Source organism: Nanorana parkeri, unplaced genomic scaffold (assembly GCF_000935625.1).
Source record: "Nanorana parkeri isolate BGI_ZX_2015 unplaced genomic scaffold, ASM93562v1 scaffold195, whole genome shotgun sequence".
Taxonomy (NCBI): Eukaryota; Metazoa; Chordata; class Amphibia; order Anura; family Dicroglossidae; genus Nanorana; species Nanorana parkeri.
In genome coordinates, this window is record NW_017306463.1 from 227,246 (window position 1) to 244,911 (window position 17,666).

The 17,666-nt window shown below is 44.8% G+C and overlaps 1 protein-coding gene across 1 annotated transcript in view; it reads left to right on the forward strand.

The window, feature by feature from the left end:
* The first annotated feature begins 8,103 nt into the window (after nucleotides 1-8,103).
* The window catches only part of CDYL2 (chromodomain Y-like 2), a 62,184-nt gene continuing 52,621 nt past the window's right edge, over nucleotides 8,104-17,666 (forward strand). Inside the window, exon 1 of the mRNA XM_018555402.1 lies at nucleotides 8,104-8,337. Coding sequence (XP_018410904.1) covers nucleotides 8,314-8,337 — 24 coding nt within the window. The 5' untranslated portion in view covers nucleotides 8,104-8,313. The remainder of the gene's footprint in view (nucleotides 8,338-17,666) is intronic.

Below are 17,666 nucleotides of genomic sequence, written 5' to 3' on the forward strand. Positions count from 1 at the left end.
GGGACAGATAGAGCTTTCTTTTGGTGGTATTTAATCACCACTGGGGGTTTTATTTTTTTCTATATTTCAGAAAATTTACTGAAAATTTTGAAAAAAAGTGTTTTTTACATTATGTTTGGAAACATTTATTATTACCCAGTTTTTTGGTAAAATATAAAAGATCGGGTCACGTCGGGCAAATAGACACCAAACATGTCATGCTTAAAAGTTGTGCGCACCCACGAAATCGCAAAAAACTACAATACCCAAAATTGACCATAGGCCATGCTTTAAAAGCTTTTACCGCTCATCAGTTTAGTGTTATCAGTGATTGATGGCCCTAAAATTATCGCTCTCACTGCGACGTTTGCGGCGATATGTAACATGTGCGGCGTAATGGGCGCAATCATCATTTTCGCAGGTATGCGCGTCTGACGCATGTTTGCATGCGTGTATGTATGGGTGGGGGCTTTTAACATTTTTTTGGTTTTTTTAAATTATTTTTTATGTGTGACTTTAATTGTTTTTTCCTTTTTGTTTTTTTTTTTTCCACTTAACTTTATTGCTATCACATAGGGGGCTAAGAAACCCCTCTATGTGATAGCAAAAGATGTGGCAGGTCCTCTTTATGGAGACATCAGGGGTCTCCAAGACCCCTAATGTCACCTAGGACCCCCCTGAAGAAGCTGATGAAGCAGAGATCTGCGTAGGGACCTCCCTGTCGGTGCAGGGAGGTTGGGTTTTGGTGTTAGCTGGTGGAGCAAGACGAGGGAGGGTTGTTCTGGTGTTGCACAGGGGTGGCGTTACTTCCAGCGTCCTGCCCAGCTCACTGGCATCTCTGGTTGCAAGCTGAAGGGACCCTGCACTGCCCCAAAACGTTGGCTTCTTGACGCATGTGACATATCAATAAAAGTGCTATCCTTTTTGCGCATTACAAGTGAATGCTGGTGACTACTTTTAGATTGTAAGCCCTCAGGGGCAGGACCCTCCTTACCATCTTGTCTTGAATTGTATTGTGATTGTAATATCTTCCTTATATTGTACAGCGCTGTGCAAACTGTTGGCGCTATATAATAATAATAACAATAATAATACTATCTTTACTTGGATTGTTACATGGCGCCAACCGTGTCGTCATTTCGAGCACCAACGGATATTTCGTTTGGTTCAAGCGTTGTATGGTGTGCAGGTGATTCTCTAACGCTATTTCCACAAACACATAAGCACAGCTGGGCAAGACACTCCCCTGCTCCCCACTCATAGTACATGGACAGCTGCTCGAGACTGCTCTGTCTATTGTGATCTTGTGCTGGACAGGAAGTTCATGGAAGCTGAGCAGAGAGAACTGGAGCCAACTGTTTGGAAATATGATCACTGTAAGTGTTTTGGCAAAAATATAAAGAAATTATTTGCTGGGCAATGTATATTTCTCTGATCTGGATTCATTACTGAATATATGTTTGAGAGTTTAAAGGAGAACTATGAGGTGAGTGATTTCCACTCATCCTCATAGTTAGGGCTGACCTGTGACAGAGAAGCTGTCACAGGTCGGCTCTATTGATCGCGAAGTGAGCAGAAACATGCGCCGATCCGCTCACTTCCCGATCGCCTCAGATAGGCAGAGCCAACTGTCACTCAGCTGGGTGGGCAACCCCCTTGGGAGCAGAAATGAGGGGGCGAGAAAAAAATCTTGCACCAGGGCCCTTTGTTCCTTAGGTATGCCACTGCTCCTCCCCTCTCCAATCCTCCAGCACTGAGTGGAGGAACGAATGGGAAGGGGACGGGCACAGCTGGCTCTGCCTCTAGATCGGCAGAGCCAACTGTCACTGACGCAGCTGGGTGGATCCAGACAGTATTGTCGGGATCCGTCCTGACTGCGGCGCTCTCAGTATATCACCGGCAATAGGCCGCTATATACTGAGCTTTGGGTCACGGGTGGAGGTTAGTATATGTCCTCCTGTAACCCTAAAGAGAACTATGGGAAAAACATTTAGCCCATAGTTCTTTTTTAATACTACTTTAATAAGAGTACCAGGAAGCCTGTGTTTAACCACCTGAACATTGAGTAGGTTCTTCCTATGATCTTGCAACCATTGGTCATGTACACATAAAAAAGTGGCAAATTTTATTTCAGACTTTAAAGCTGACCTTTACTAGAAATCACATCAGCATACAGCTCTGCATGCTGATATGAAATCAACTTACATTTATTAGCTGAAAATTTTTTTTTTTAATTTTACTTATGATTACTTTATTTCCACTTCCTGGTCCACATTGGCACAAATGATGTAATCCTGCCCAAACATTGCATCCTGGGAAGGTTACATCAGCAGAGCATTGCTGGGAAATCTCATATGTAATCTCATGAGAGCTCAGGGAAAGGCATTTTCCTCCCCTGAGATGATGTGCATGTTCACATGTCTAGTCACATGTGCCAGAGTTCCAGGAAGTAAAGGGAGGTTAATTCATCTGCCCTTAGTAAACATGGCCACTGTCAGAAGACTGGGGAAAAAAAGACAAATAAGGTATGCTAAGAATACAAAGCTGGCAATTATCTAGAAGTATCTGTTTGTAGGTTGTCATTACTAAACATTTCTAAAGGTGCCTCTGTTGTTATTTTGAAGATATGGGTAAAGTTCCTCTTTAACAAGGATTGTGGGGTTTTTTTTCCATTTAACAAGTTGTTGTTTTTTATTGTAGAAATCATGCAGCTCGCATGAAATCGTGCAGATCAAATACATGAATGTCAGCTACAGCTGTGCAAATAAGAAAATGGAAAACATCAAGGTAAGAAATCTTGAGCACATCGTACAGTGTCAGAGACTGAATGTCGATATTATGATTCAGAGGAGAACAGTGTAGAAACAACAAACAATAGGCATCCTGATATACTGTATTGTAAAGCGCTGTGCAAACTGTTGGAGTTCTAGACATCCTGTATAATAATTTCTATCCTAGTATAGTATAATAGTCTCTATCTTAGGCGTGCGCAGCCTATTGCATTAGGTGTGCAAATGCCGGTCTGAGGTTTGCCAATAGACATCTAAATGATTCAGAGAAGGATTGGGAGAAAGTGCTGCGGTCAGATGAGACCAAAATTGAGCTCTTTGGCATTAACTGGACTCGCTGTGTTTGGAGGAAGAAAAATGCTGACTATGACCCTAAGAACACCATCCCTACAGTCAAGTGGAAACATTATGCTTTGGGGCTGTTTCTCTGCTAAAGGTACAGGCCGACTTTGCTGCATTGAGGGGCCAATGGACAGGGCCATGTATTGTAAAATCTTGGATGAGAACCTCAGTATACCGCGAGCTACTGAGCTTAGGGTAACGGGAGGATGCTAGTTTGTGTCCTCCCGTTACCCTAAGGAGAACTATGGGGAAAAGCCTTAACCCCATAGTTCTCCTTTAAGGAGTGCTGGTATTTTCCAGGATCATCAGTAGGTGTGTATGGGGATCATCAGCAGGTCTTTCAGGATCATCAGCAGGTTTGTTCCAGGATTATCAGTAGGTGTGTTCCTGGACAATCTGTGTGTTCCAGGATCATCAGTATGTGTTTTCCTGAAGCATTAAGGTGCCCATACACTGCACGATTCTCGTACGAGAATTGCAGGAAATCCCGCGATCATACGAGAAGCGTGCAGTGTATGGAAGGCGTGCGACCGTTTCTACTGTACGGTCGCACGTCTTCCATCCAACGAGCAGGCTGGAAAACCCGCCGGGAATGGTACGATTCTCGGCGAGTTAGTGGCCTGCTTGTTCGACAACTGCCGAACGATGATTACTTTATTTCCACTTCCTGGTCCACATTGGCACAAATGATGTAATCCTGCCCAAACATTGCATCCTGGGAAGGTTACATCAGCAGAGCATTGCTGGGAAATCTCATATGTAATCTCATGAGAGCTCAGGGAAAGGCATTTTCCTCCCCTGAGATGATGTGCATGTTCACATGTCTAGTCACATGTGCCAGAGTTCCAGGAAGTAAAGGGAGGTTAATTCATCTGCCCTTAGTAAACATGGCCACTGTCAGAAGACTGGGGAAAAAAAGACAAATAAGGTATGCTAAGAATACAAAGCTGGCAATTATCTAGAAGTATCTGTTTGTAGGTTGTCATTACTAAACATTTCTAAAGGTGCCTCTGTTGTTATTTTGAAGATATGGGTAAAGTTCCTCTTTAACAAGGATTGTGGGGTTTTTTTTCCATTTAACAAGTTGTTGTTTTTTATTGTAGAAATCATGCAGCTCGCATGAAATCGTGCAGATCAAATACATGAATGTCAGCTACAGCTGTGCAAATAAGAAAATGGAAAACATCAAGGTAAGAAATCTTGAGCACATCGTACAGTGTCAGAGACTGAATGTCGATATTATGATTCAGAGGAGAACAGTGTAGAAACAACAAACAATAGGCATCCTGATATACTGTATTGTAAAGCGCTGTGCAAACTGTTGGAGTTCTAGACATCCTGTATAATAATTTCTATCCTAGTATAGTATAATAGTCTCTATCTTAGGCGTGCGCAGCCTATTGCATTAGGTGTGCAAATGCCGGTCTGAGGTTTGCCAATAGACATCTAAATGATTCAGAGAAGGATTGGGAGAAAGTGCTGCGGTCAGATGAGACCAAAATTGAGCTCTTTGGCATTAACTGGACTCGCTGTGTTTGGAGGAAGAAAAATGCTGACTATGACCCTAAGAACACCATCCCTACAGTCAAGTGGAAACATTATGCTTTGGGGCTGTTTCTCTGCTAAAGGTACAGGCCGACTTTGCTGCATTGAGGGGCCAATGGACAGGGCCATGTATTGTAAAATCTTGGATGAGAACCTCAGTATACCGCGAGCTACTGAGCTTAGGGTAACGGGAGGATGCTAGTTTGTGTCCTCCCGTTACCCTAAGGAGAACTATGGGGAAAAGCCTTAACCCCATAGTTCTCCTTTAAGGAGTGCTGGTATTTTCCAGGATCATCAGTAGGTGTGTATGGGGATCATCAGCAGGTCTTTCAGGATCATCAGCAGGTTTGTTCCAGGATTATCAGTAGGTGTGTTCCTGGACAATCTGTGTGTTCCAGGATCATCAGTATGTGTTTTCCTGAAGCATTAAGGTGCCCATACACTGCACGATTCTCGTACGAGAATTGCAGGAAATCCCGCGATCATACGAGAAGCGTGCAGTGTATGGAAGGCGTGCGACCGTTTCTACTGTACGGTCGCACGTCTTCCATCCAACGAGCAGGCTGGAAAACCCGCCGGGAATGGTACGATTCTCGGCGAGTTAGTGGCCTGCTTGTTCGACAACTGCCGAACGGGCCGGTGTGTGCACGCGCACACTGCCCGTTTGCAGTCATCGGAAGCCCGCCCCTCATTGCAGTCGATGATCTCAAGTACGATCTGCCTGTCCAAGATGGGCAGATCGTACGTTTTTTTAAGTACTTTACAACCCTCGCAAGACAAAAGTCTTGTGAGGGTTGTAAAGTGTATGGCCACCTTTAGTATATGTGTTCCAGGATCATCAGTCGGTGTGTCCCAGGATGATGCATAGGTATGTTACAGGATCATCAGCATCGTGTTTAGAGATCATCAACAGGTGTTTCAGGATTATCAGGTGTGCCCCAGGATCATCAGTACGTGCGTTTGGGGATCATCAACAGGTCTTTCAGGATCATCAGTACGTGTGTTCCAGGATAAACAGCAGGTGTTCTCTAGAATCATCAGTAGGTGTGTTCAGGGATCATCAGTAGGTGTGTTCAGGGTCATTAGTGGGTTTGCTCAGGGTCATTAGTGGGTTTGCTCGAGGATCATCAGCAGGTGTATTCCAAGAGCATCAACAGGTGTGTTCCAGGATCATCATTAGGGACAGTATGTAGGACAACCAGATTACAGGCAAATGAGACTTGAATGGTCTGTTGCTCTGCTACAATGCCTTGATAAAAGAGGATGATACAGAACAGATAGGCTATGCTACCTGTATACGGCTTCATTTTCCATTTTGTCTGTGGTATAACTCTAAGCACATCTATTCTAGAGTTTATTACACAGGACTTGCAATACCTCATTGTTCAGCTCAACTGGAGTGGATTTATTGTTGGTGACCTGCACTCCAGATTGTATAGAGGCATCTCTAGGTCTGCACCCATCTTTACTATATTTGGGAGCTACAATAGTGGTGACAACTGTAAAAGTAGGGCTTCACCATAGAGTTATTAAACCCTTGCGTGTTTTTGCATATATCTACGGCTACCAAGCCGTAGATATATGCAAAACGATTGAAAAAAAACTTTTTCAAAGGGTTAATACTGACCTGTGTCTCCGCGCATGTCCTGTAGATGTGCCTGGACTAGAGCGATTTGAATGGCACCTCAAACACATCTCCGGCCCACAGTTCGACCGCCTGCACCCGAACGTGCGGTCCCGCGCATTCCAGGGCGGTGCAACTTGGGTCATGATTTAATGGCCAAGGACAAATGTGGGTCCTGAGGTTACACAGGTTGAGAACCACTGGACTAGATAGATCATGTGACATCTCAAGGGGCGCCACCACCCATCTCACCCACATCAAGGACCGTGGCAAGGTTGAGGCGAGTGAGGCACTTGCCTCGGGTGCAGCTGCGAGGGGACGCAGAAATGGCCAGTCTGGCTGTGACCCCTTGCCCCTATTGCCATGGCGGGCACAGGGCGGCAGGTGGCCAACACAGCTCAGCTTAGCGAGGCAGGGAGAAGAGGGGCGGCACAGCCTGCAGCTTCTCCTCAGATCCCTGCTGCTCTCCCCCAACTGTATGGGCAGAGGCAGCAGGGATCCGAGGAAAAATTAAGCGCTACAGCCAGCGGGGGGTGTAATAGGGAGGTGTCATCCAGGTTCGCCGAGCGGTGAGTAAGGAGAGAGAGCGTCTCTCTCTCTCTCTCTCCTCACCGCTCGGCCATCCTGAAGTGACAGTGCTCCCTCCTCCCCTGCCAGCTTCAGCGCTCCTTCTCCTGCGCAGCTCTGTGTGTGGCCCAAGCGGATCAGGATGGAGAGCAGAGGATTGGTAAATATGTGTGATATTTACTGATTCTCTGTTTGCAGCGCAAACACTGGAGTGATCAGCTGATCACTCCAGTGTTTGTAAACAACTGGGGACGCATAGTACTGAGTCTCCAGTTACGAATAAACAGGAAGTGCTTTACATCACTTCCTGTTCATTCATGTGTTTCTGAATGGGTAGTAGCACTCAGTAGAGAGGCTTCTACCCATTCATAGCTGGATGATAGTAAATATTTTACTATCTCCAGTTTCTGAATGAATGGGAAGCCTCTGTACTGTTCTTTTTCTATTTCAAAAGGGAAATGTCAGGGGTCTGTTTAGACCCCTAATATTTCCCCCAAGCCCCCCAGCAGTTAAAAAAAATAAATACATAAATTAAAAGAAACACCCCCACCACACAGACATATATTATTAGACATTAGCAAACACTAAAAATGTGTTTCTAACAAAATGAACGGAAACGAAAAATTTTAGTTTTGTCAAACGAAACAAATATTTGTGGTATTTCGGATTCGCCCACCGGCGCGTTCTGCACATGATATCACATGACGCTGCGCGTGCACAGCGTCAGATGACGTCACACACCTGTTTAGGGGGCACAATGTTGTGTTCTTTTCTCGGGCACAAAAGGAGCTAGCTATGGTACTGCCCACATCTATAAAAACTGGTCATTTCCGAAGGGCCCTGGTGCAGCTGCCCTGGGGTGAGTCGGCGATGGGGGGCGCCTGTCGTGCAAATAGTGGGGTGCTCAGCAATGATGCCTATATTAAGTGCTGGGGGAACCAACTGTGCACTGTCAATGGGCACCTATGTCTGTCCTCATCCTGGGGTGGTATTTGTAGGGCTATTAGTGTGCAGGGATTGTCTCTGCAGGGGTCCCTGTCCCCATGCTCCAGTCCCTACGGTTCCTGCACAGATTTGCTGCCATTGAGAAGCTGTGTCAGCCATGCTCAGCAGCTGTCACCCCTCGGGGAGCCTGTGTCACTCCCATGGCAGGTCTATACGGTTGTGTCCCTCCGATGGCTTATCTGTCCGGCATGCTGCCTCCCCCTTCCCCGCCCCCCGATCAGGATGCTGCTGTCAGCCGGCCCCTAGCTGTCATGTCACGGATCCTCCCACGTTAGCCCCGCTGGCAGAGCGCCCTCTGGCGGCCGTCCCCGCGCAGTGAAGCAGGGCAGGAGCTGGTACTCACCGTGGCCGCTCCGCTCCGCTCTGCTCCAGAGCCGGTTCTGCCAGCCGCCGTGTGATTCTGCGCACACCGACACCGGCTGAGCCTGGCATTGTGCGCACGGAGAGCAGCCCGGACCCGGCATGGCTTCTGGGGACCTGTACGAGGTAAGCGATTACAACCTCCCACCCCCTCCGTCCTTCCCTTCCCGAGCCGCATACGAGGGGGGAGGCTGTACACCGAGCCCGGTACACCGGGGGGCACTTTCCATACGCAGGCCTATTACCATAATGGGGAGGGAGTGGGGGGCCCCGAGGACGAGCTGAAGGTTGTTGTGATGAGGGGCGGGAGGTGTGGGGTGTGTGTGCCATGGGCTGGGGCAACTGTGGTCCGTGTGAGCGCTCATCAGTGCCCAGGTGGGTGATACACGTGTGCTGGGCACTGCTGCAGAACCTCTTTACAGGTCACCAGTGTCAGTCATCAACCAACTTTATAAAGTCACTTCATCTGGATCTACATCACACTGTGCTGTCAGGTCTTCTCTTGTCAATGCAAGCTCTCAGGCTCCTGCATGGTCAATGACATGTGCTTGGCTGCTGCAAAACCTCTTTATAGGTCACCAGTGTCAGTCATCAACCAACTTTATAAAGTCACTTCATCTGGATCTACATCACACTGTGCTGTCAGGTCTTCCCTTGTCAGTGCAATCCCTCAGCCTCCTGCATGGTTCTATGACATGTGCTTGGCTGCTGCTGCTGTAGAACCCCATTGTAGGTGACCGCTGTCAGTCCTCGGCCAATTTTATAAAGTCACTTCATCTGGATCTCCATCCAACAGAACTGACGTGTCTACTTCCTGTCATTAGAAGTGTTCAGCATTGTTGGTGGATCAATGCTTATAATGTGTGCTTGGCGGCTGCAGATCCTCATTGTAGGTCACCGCTGTCAATCATTCCCCAGCTTCATAAAGTCTCTTCCTCTGGGTCCCCAACAATCCGTGCTGTCAGGTCTTCTCCTGTCACTAGAAGCTCTCAGACCCCTTGAAGGTTCAGTGCTTATGGTGTGTTTGGCCAACTTTATAAAGTCACTTCTTCTGGAACCACATCCATACTGTCAGGTCTATCAGCCTTTTTGATGGTTCTGGTATCACATGACTTCATACTTGGCTGCTGCGGAATCTCTTGTAGGTCACAAGTGCTGGTTCCTCCAGCTTTGTAAAGCCGTTTCTATTGGATTAACAAGCAGCTGTCACTGTCGGGTTTTCCTGTTGTGATTTGGAGCCGGTACCATTCTGATGTTACAGGTATCAATGAAATAAAATCTGATTGCACAATCTCCTTTAGATTTACCATCAACAGGGGAGGACAAAGTGATATGGAATTCAGGAGCCGGTCAGTCCAATCCAGGAGGTGGCAGGATTATTTAGGGGGCGCCTCCTGATAACAAGTACCAAAGAACACCTCAAAAGTTAGGCGCCAGCTGTAAACTGTAAGGAGCATTGGCGCCCTGGTTCCTGGGATTTGTCCAGTGCTGGGTATTACGTTGCCTGTGATGGACACTTGTCTACAGGGCAGAACCTATCCGTGGTCCTGTCAGGTTTACTCTTTCTGTCATTAGAATGTATTCTATCTCTACGTCTGCCATGATTTCGTTTTTACTCCTGCAGAGCTGAATGTCTCCTAGGCTCAAGTTTTAAGAGGCGTGAAAGTGTGGCCACACTCGCATTTCCAGGTTCAGCAGCTCATGCGAGGTGCTCCGGCAGCCATTGACTCCTCAGCGTGATCACACAGGATGACTTAATTGAGTGACTCATCAGCAGCTACAGATTACTGAAGTGTGACCACTCCACTCGCAGATTGTTTCATTCGGGCTCTCGCGGTATGACTCTTCGCGATTAGAAGCCTTCATCTGCTGGGAATCTACAGGTGGTCCTTTTCTGCGTGCACCCAAAGCTTAGATTAGCCAACATGGCCATTGCTTGAAAAGTTCATGGGAACCTTTGTTGAGGCAAAAACATGGAGGCTGCCATGTTCATGTCATTGTTCCATGTTAGGCTAGATCTAGATCACCTTAATGTCTGTGAAGGTTCTCATTCCTCCAGGTCATGGTATGTCTGTAAAAATATAAGTCAAGGCACCTGGACTTGCAGTATTTTTCTTAAAGATGTTTCACTAGTCATCCAACCAGCTTTCTCAATTTAGAGTTGAGAAAGATGACCAGTGAAATGTCTTCAAGAAATATACAGCAAGTCCAGTTTCCTTGACTTATTTTTTTACAGATAGATCACCTTTGGATCTACCTAGCTTTAGATTGAAACCAGAACCCCTGATGTGGCACTCTTTTTGTGTGCTTGTGACTTACAAAATTTGGCATGGCAGCCAGGCAGTTAGGTCTTCAGTGGCAGCCTCCATGTTACTCTCATGACTGGTTTCCTATTAAGCTGCAAATCAGCAAAATTATTTAGTTTGATATTTATGTTGGTTTACTGGTCTTGTTCCCCCATGCTTGTAGAGGCTTTGGAATTAGTCAGTGTGTCTGATGAGAGTTGTTAGGTTCTGGCAGGTTTTCCTGGTGGGTCCGTCCAGTTTCTGGGATTCCATTCAAGTAGCTGGTCTGGACAAAATTTTGAAGGGCTTCTGGACAAAATGAGTTGACCCGATGATGGCCTCATTGAATGCTCTGATGATTGGGTTTTCAGAATTTCATACTAGACTTCCAGGGATTATCTATGGCTAGCTTTAAAATCGGAACCCTAATCTGCCACTATTTTTGAATGTTCATGATTTAAGAGGGTTGGCATCCAGGCAGTTAGCATTATTAGTAGAAGGTCTTTTCTGGTTGGTCTATTTACTGTTGCCCCCTGTGGTTAGAATTGACAAAAGTCCATTCATGTATAGTTACATATGGCAATGAGTAGATTGAAAATATGTCCTATTGGGCACAGTGGGTAGACCATGAGCCCTTCCACTAGGCACAATGAGTGGACCATGAGCCCTTGTACTGGGCACAATGGGTGGACCATGAGCCCTTCTACTAGGCACAATGAGCCCCTCTACTAGGCACAATGGGTGGACAATGAGCCCTTCTACTAGGCACAATGGGTGGATCGTGAGCCCTTCCACTGGGCACAATGAGTAGACAATGGGCCCTTCTACTCTGGACATTGGGTAAACCATGAGCCCTTCTTCTGTGAACAGTGGGTAGACCGTGAGCCCTTCTACTGTGGGCAATGGGTATACCATGAGCCCGTCTTCTGTGGGCAATGGGTATACCATGAGCCCGTCTTCTGTGGGCAATGGGTAGACCATGAGCCCTTCTGTGGGCAATGGGTAGGCCATGAGCACTTCTACTGTGCACAAAGGGTAGAACATGAGCCTTTCTGCTGTGTAAAATGGGTAGACCATGAGGCTTCCAACTGTGCACAATGGGTAGACCGCGAGCCCTTCCACTGTGGACAATAGATAGACCGTGAGCCATTCTACTGTGGACAATAGGTAGACCATGAGCCCTTCTAGTGTGGACAATAGGTAAGCCGTGAGCCCTTCCACTGTGGACAATAGGTAAACCATGAGCCCTTCTACTTTGCACAATGGGTAGACAATGAGATCTGCTACTGTGCACGATGGGTAAACCATGAGTCCTACTTTTGGGCACAATGGGTGGACCTTGAGTCCTTCTGTGCATTATGGGTAGGCCATGAGCCCTTCTAATGGGAGCATTGGTTAGACCATGAGCCCTTCTACTGGCCACAATGAGTAGACAATAAGCCCTTCTACTGGCCACAACAGGTAGACAATAAACCCTTCTACTGGGCACAGTGGGTACACCATGATCCTGTAGAAGCATAAAGAAATGAAATCACACTGTTAGTGGTACATTTTGAATGATGATGATAATAATGCACATTATTGAACTTATTTTATTGTATTCCTTAAATATATATATTTTACATAAACCTGTTGACGTTATGAATGAGCAATTATTTGAAACACTTCAGCACTTCACAATAGATGGACTCAACACCAAATACAATTGTTAAAAAAAAAAATTACATTTCATTAAATCCAAAATATCTTCAAAACCTCAACAATTATGGATATAAAAGAAACCTATTGACGATTTGTTTGAACTTGTCTTGGACTTTTTGATATTTAGTCTTGTCTTGGAAACAATGATATTTGATGTTGTGCGGTACCAGTAAAGTCCAGTTTTCCTATTTTATGTAGAGTTATGTTCAGTTTTGGATGTGGTACCGGGATTAACCACCAATATATTGGACTTTAAATCATTTAAATAATTCAGCAGAATGATGCTCGGGGCGAATGTTCGTTTCCTCTGGCATAGGCTCTATATCATTCTTATAGGCACAACCCCTCCGGATAATGTGGATGCTGAACCGCTGACAAGGTGATGTGTGTCTGTTGATATTTTAAAAAATCAAAAGGGACGGGCGGGATTGATTTTTTAGCCTTGAAATGTCCTGTAAATGTTATAACCAGCCGGGGAAAAAAAATCAATTTGTCTATCATCAAATATATCATAGAAACGGTTTACAGTTCCAACTGGTTAACCACCTGAGCTGTTTCACTGGATCGCTGACATGTCCCAATGCTTGGTGGAAGATGATGATATTAGATTCTAAGGACTTGTATTTAATGTAACCCGGACTTCTAGAATTGTGACTTTTGCTGGAAGTGGAGGCAGAAAAGATAGAGATTGCGCACAACAACCAATCAGATTCTTACTTTTATTCACAAACCTACATTAGAAAACTGACAGCAGAATTCTAATTGGTTTCTTTGCCTTGTGTCCTATAATACCTTTACTCTGTATCCAGGGATATGTGTTTGTGCTGCGTTACTTTGACGTTTATTCCGTCATGCAACGCTGTACTGAAATTAAATTTTTGGAAAAAAAACCTGTTTTCCCTACGTTATGTCATATATATTTATTGGTAAAATATAAAAAACGGGGTCACATCGGGTAAATAGACACCAAGCATGTCAAGCTTTAACTACCTGCTGTCCGGTCGTTGTAATTAAACGGTCGGACAGTGGCTTCTTGAGGGCGGGTGGGCGTCTTTAGACGTCCTATCCCGTTCGTGCCAGCCGCTAGGTGGCGCGCACGACTGGGAAACCGGCTTTGAATTTAAACAGCCAGCGATGGCTGTTTACATACAAGCGTTCGTGCGTCTGTAGAGACGCCCGATCGCTTGTAATATCTGGTCGGGTGTGCGGGCCCCTCCCTCCGTCGCCGCCGCTGCTGGCGATCCCGGGCTCCGCTGGTTTCCGGTGTGAGCCCTGGACCAGCACAGCAGCTCTGCGGATGGAGATCAAATGGAGCTCAGTACACGAGCTTCGTTTGATCTCCTCTTCTGAATGCAGGCAGTGATGTGTATTACATCACTGCCTGCATTCAGTGTCACTCTCCGGTACAGAAACCGGAGAGCAGCTGGTGAAGCAGGTCTGTGCTTCATCAGCTTCTCTGGGGGTCCCTAGGTGACATTAGGGGTCTTAAGACCCCTGATGTCTCCATAAAGAGGATCTGTCACTGCAAATTGGCTATCACATAGGGAACTTGATTTATGTATTTGTTTAGCTCACTACCACTTATAGGCTATGCAGTGTATTTGAAGTGCGGCAACCCAACAGCTCTGGCAGAGAATATCATGATAAACACCAATTGCACTGGAAAAGCATCTGACATTACATATTTAGAAAACATCATCATTTGACTCTGCTCAGTACTGACACAACTGGCTTCTGATGGTTTGTAGGTGGCAAAAAAAGGCGGATGCAAAGACCTGCACATGCATGGGATATTTGAAAAGTTGTTTTTTTTTAAGTTTTATTCTATAATTAGTAGGGATGCACTGATACCAAGTAACTTACTCGATACAGGTACAAGTACAGATAAGTGATGCACCGATACCATTTTTGCGAGTACAAGTACTGATACTTGCCCAAGTACTTACAGATACAAGTACTGATACATTTTTGTTTATTGTCATGTGACAGTTTTTCTAAAACAATACAGACTAATGATTTCAGGACAGTGGTGGAGCGCCAGAGCCCGGTCCCAGCTGCAACTGTTACAACCCTGATAGTTCTCATGAAAATGCCAAGTATCGGCACTGGTATCTGAAAAGTATCGGCGCATCCCTAATAATTAGTATTACCTTGTGTTGGTGTAAAAGTATAACTAACCCCCCCCCCAAAAAAAAAGGAAAATATTGCAGTCTACCAGTCTTGTGGAGGAATTTTTCTTGGTTTGTTGAACACATTGTATTGTGTTTTGGTAGCTCCATAATGAATACAATTTGGTAAAAGTAGTCACACTTGATCTATTCTTTGGACAACTTGGCAATGCTGAACTTTAGGATTTTGGGTATCTGTGGTGTGTGGAGATCGGAAAGAAAACACAGGAAATTGAAGGAATTCCTCTAAATCATAGTCATCTTGACTCTCTCTTTAGATCAGATACCCTGTAATGTAGTAAAATGACTTGCATCCTTTTTCCTGTCTTTGGACACTTTGGAATATCTGATGTATACTATGACATTCTTGTTTATGCGACGTTATCGCTGCTCAAGTTTCATTTTTTAGATATTGTGGTGTACACATAAGCTCCATATTTCCAGCAATGCTGTAATATACAGTGGAAGGATATTTTAGGTTTTATATTTTAGGTTTGCCGCTATTCTTGAAGTCTCCTTATTGTGTATTAAGTAGTAAAATACTGAAAAGTAGATACAGCTGGTCTGCTTACAAAATTGATGAATAGAAAACATCTGGGCAGGCAGATACATACGCAGCCCAAATATGTCTATGTGAAGGCTTTACCTGCCAAAGGATTTATAATTTTGGTCAGCTTGTGCTGTGACTACCCTGCCATACAGTACAGCCAGGTCATTAACAATCATTTGATGTACACCGGTCCACGGATCAAATGGTACCGGGCCGCACAGTCTCAGTGCGGTCCGGTCATGCAATAGATGGCAGTGCACGGTCCCGGTGCTCGAACACCGGGGCCCCGCACTGCCGACGGGCTTCACAGTGAGGGGGTGGGTCCTGTGACTCACCTCCCCTCCCGGCCGCGTCTATAGATCAAATAGAGGGTTTGAAGCATCAGTTTAAAAAAACGAGTTTTAAATAAAATATAGAAATTAATTTTCCTAAAATCATAATACTTTCCCTTTTTTGATTATTTTTCTTTTAATCTTGAGTATCTACAAACGCTTGGTTCTGGTGATAACTGCGGATATTTCGACTACCTTCCCGTTTTCTCTCTAAGACAGGAACTGAGGAGAAATGTCCTCAACACTTTAAAATATATGCGGACGCTAGGTTTGATGTCTACATATTTCTAATAATTTGATTACCACTGTGAAGTGTGATCCTCTACTATGTCCCCATGTCTTTCCAACATTCATGTCGTGTTTCCTCTTCAGCTCTTTCTTAGCAGCTTGTACACCCTTAAACTTTTCAGCATGCCTTCTACATTCACAGGTGATAGAAATGCTTCAGGGCTCTTTGGAATAGCTATGAGTTCTTAATTAATGGTTCCTAAAATGTGATCTGATTTTCCCCAAGTCATGATAATAAAGTTAGTCTATAAAAGTAGTTATTAGGGATGCACCCATATATCAGCCGCCAATGGCACTGTTGATATAATGCCGAAAGTGCCATTTTCTGGCCAATACAGCGGTGCATCCATTCTTTCTCACCTCCCCGCTGGGCGCTGCTTTCTGTCCCAGCGGGGAGGAAAAGAAGCTGTCACAGCGGCCGAGCGCTGCGGGAGGAGAGCGCTGTGAGCGGCCAGCGTCTCTCCTCCCATACCGCTCAGCCTCCTGTCACAGATTAGCAGAGCGGTGTGTGGACGGAGACAGGAGGCTGAGATCTCCTCCAGCACTGCTCGCTCAGCCTCCTGTGACAGCTGTCAGAATGGAGAGTGAGTGCAAACACTCAGTGATCGCTGAGTGTTTGTACATAATTGAGGACAGAGTATGGTTACTATATCTTCAGTTATGAATGAATGGGAAGTGATCTACATCACCTCCTGTTCATGATTGTGGTTAAAGTAAACATATTATGTTCTCATGTTATGAATGAACAGGAACACTCAGTATAGAGGATTCCTGTTCATTTATTACAGGGGATGCAGAAAAATAGATAGAGGACTCTGTTTCCTCAATCTCTGTTTCTATTTTAAAAGGGAAATATCATGGGTCTGTTTAGACCCCTAATATTTCCCCAAAGCACCTAAAAAGTAAAGTAAAAAATAAAAATATTTAATTAAAAAAATGGAATAAATATAAAAAAATGTAACAGTTTATAAAAAATAAATAAAATTTAAAATTGTTTTTGAAAAAGTTAAAAAATAAAAAAATTCGGTTTCGGTCTGACTTTTTTTTTAATTTCGGTTTCGTTTTTTTAAATATTTCATTTCGGTGCACCTCTAGTAGTTATTATATTATATTTTCTGTTGAACTAATGGTTCAAAGTTCCTTGATGGAAAAAGTATTCAGATATCTATGATCGTAGACACTTGTTTCAGGTGTTTGAAGGAGATCAGAGGTGAGGATGAAGAAGCCCTAACCCATAAAAGGCACATAAAGTTTGATTACTGGCAAAGTCCTATCTACTCATGACAGTTCTGGTCATATATGCTATGTGCCAATCAGAAGAATTTTCAGAAGAACATAAAAGTAAACCTAAGATCCAAAGATAAAACCACACACCGCAGTCCACCAAATTAAAAACTTGAATCCACGGAGCTACCAACTTCAAGCAAACGGAATTCCCTGCCTAGGGGCCGCCCACTCTAAAAAGTTTCACCTATGAGGGCTTAATTGTAACATCTCGACAATTAAGCTCTTATGAGTGAAACGCGTTACAGTGGGCGGCCCCTAGGAGGGGAATTCAGTTTCCTTGAAGTTAGTAGCCCTCTGAATTAAAGTTTGTATTTCGGTGGACAGCGGTGTGCAGCCTTTTCTTTGGATCTGCTGTAGTGAAGGACGGACTTGCTCCTGGCCTGCACCTGCATATGCCCGGGTGTCGGAGACTCGATGTTGGACGGAGCGTTAATAGTTCTTTGTGATTGTCTGGTGGATACATTTGGTATAGACTACAAAACATATCTAAAACGAGTCTGCTAATCAGTCTTCAGTAAGACAGATTGTCTACATATGAAGGAAACTGAGTACTGTTGCTTTGCTTCCTTAGAGTAGGTATCTTGCAATGATAATGTCAAATGTGCAGTGCTGTAGGTGGTTCATCACTAGGGCAAAGGAACTGCACCAAAGGAACTGCAGAAATGTCTTGCAGAAATGTCTTGCATTTTCCAATGTCTCTTCTGTGTAAGAAAAACTTCAAGCAAGAATGATATTCATGAAAGGATATCATGGAGAAATAATTTGTTATGTGCAGTAGAGCTCTTGGTTGTTCCAGTGTTTCTGGGACAGTTATCTGTGAATTGTTGAGGCAAGAGTGGAACTC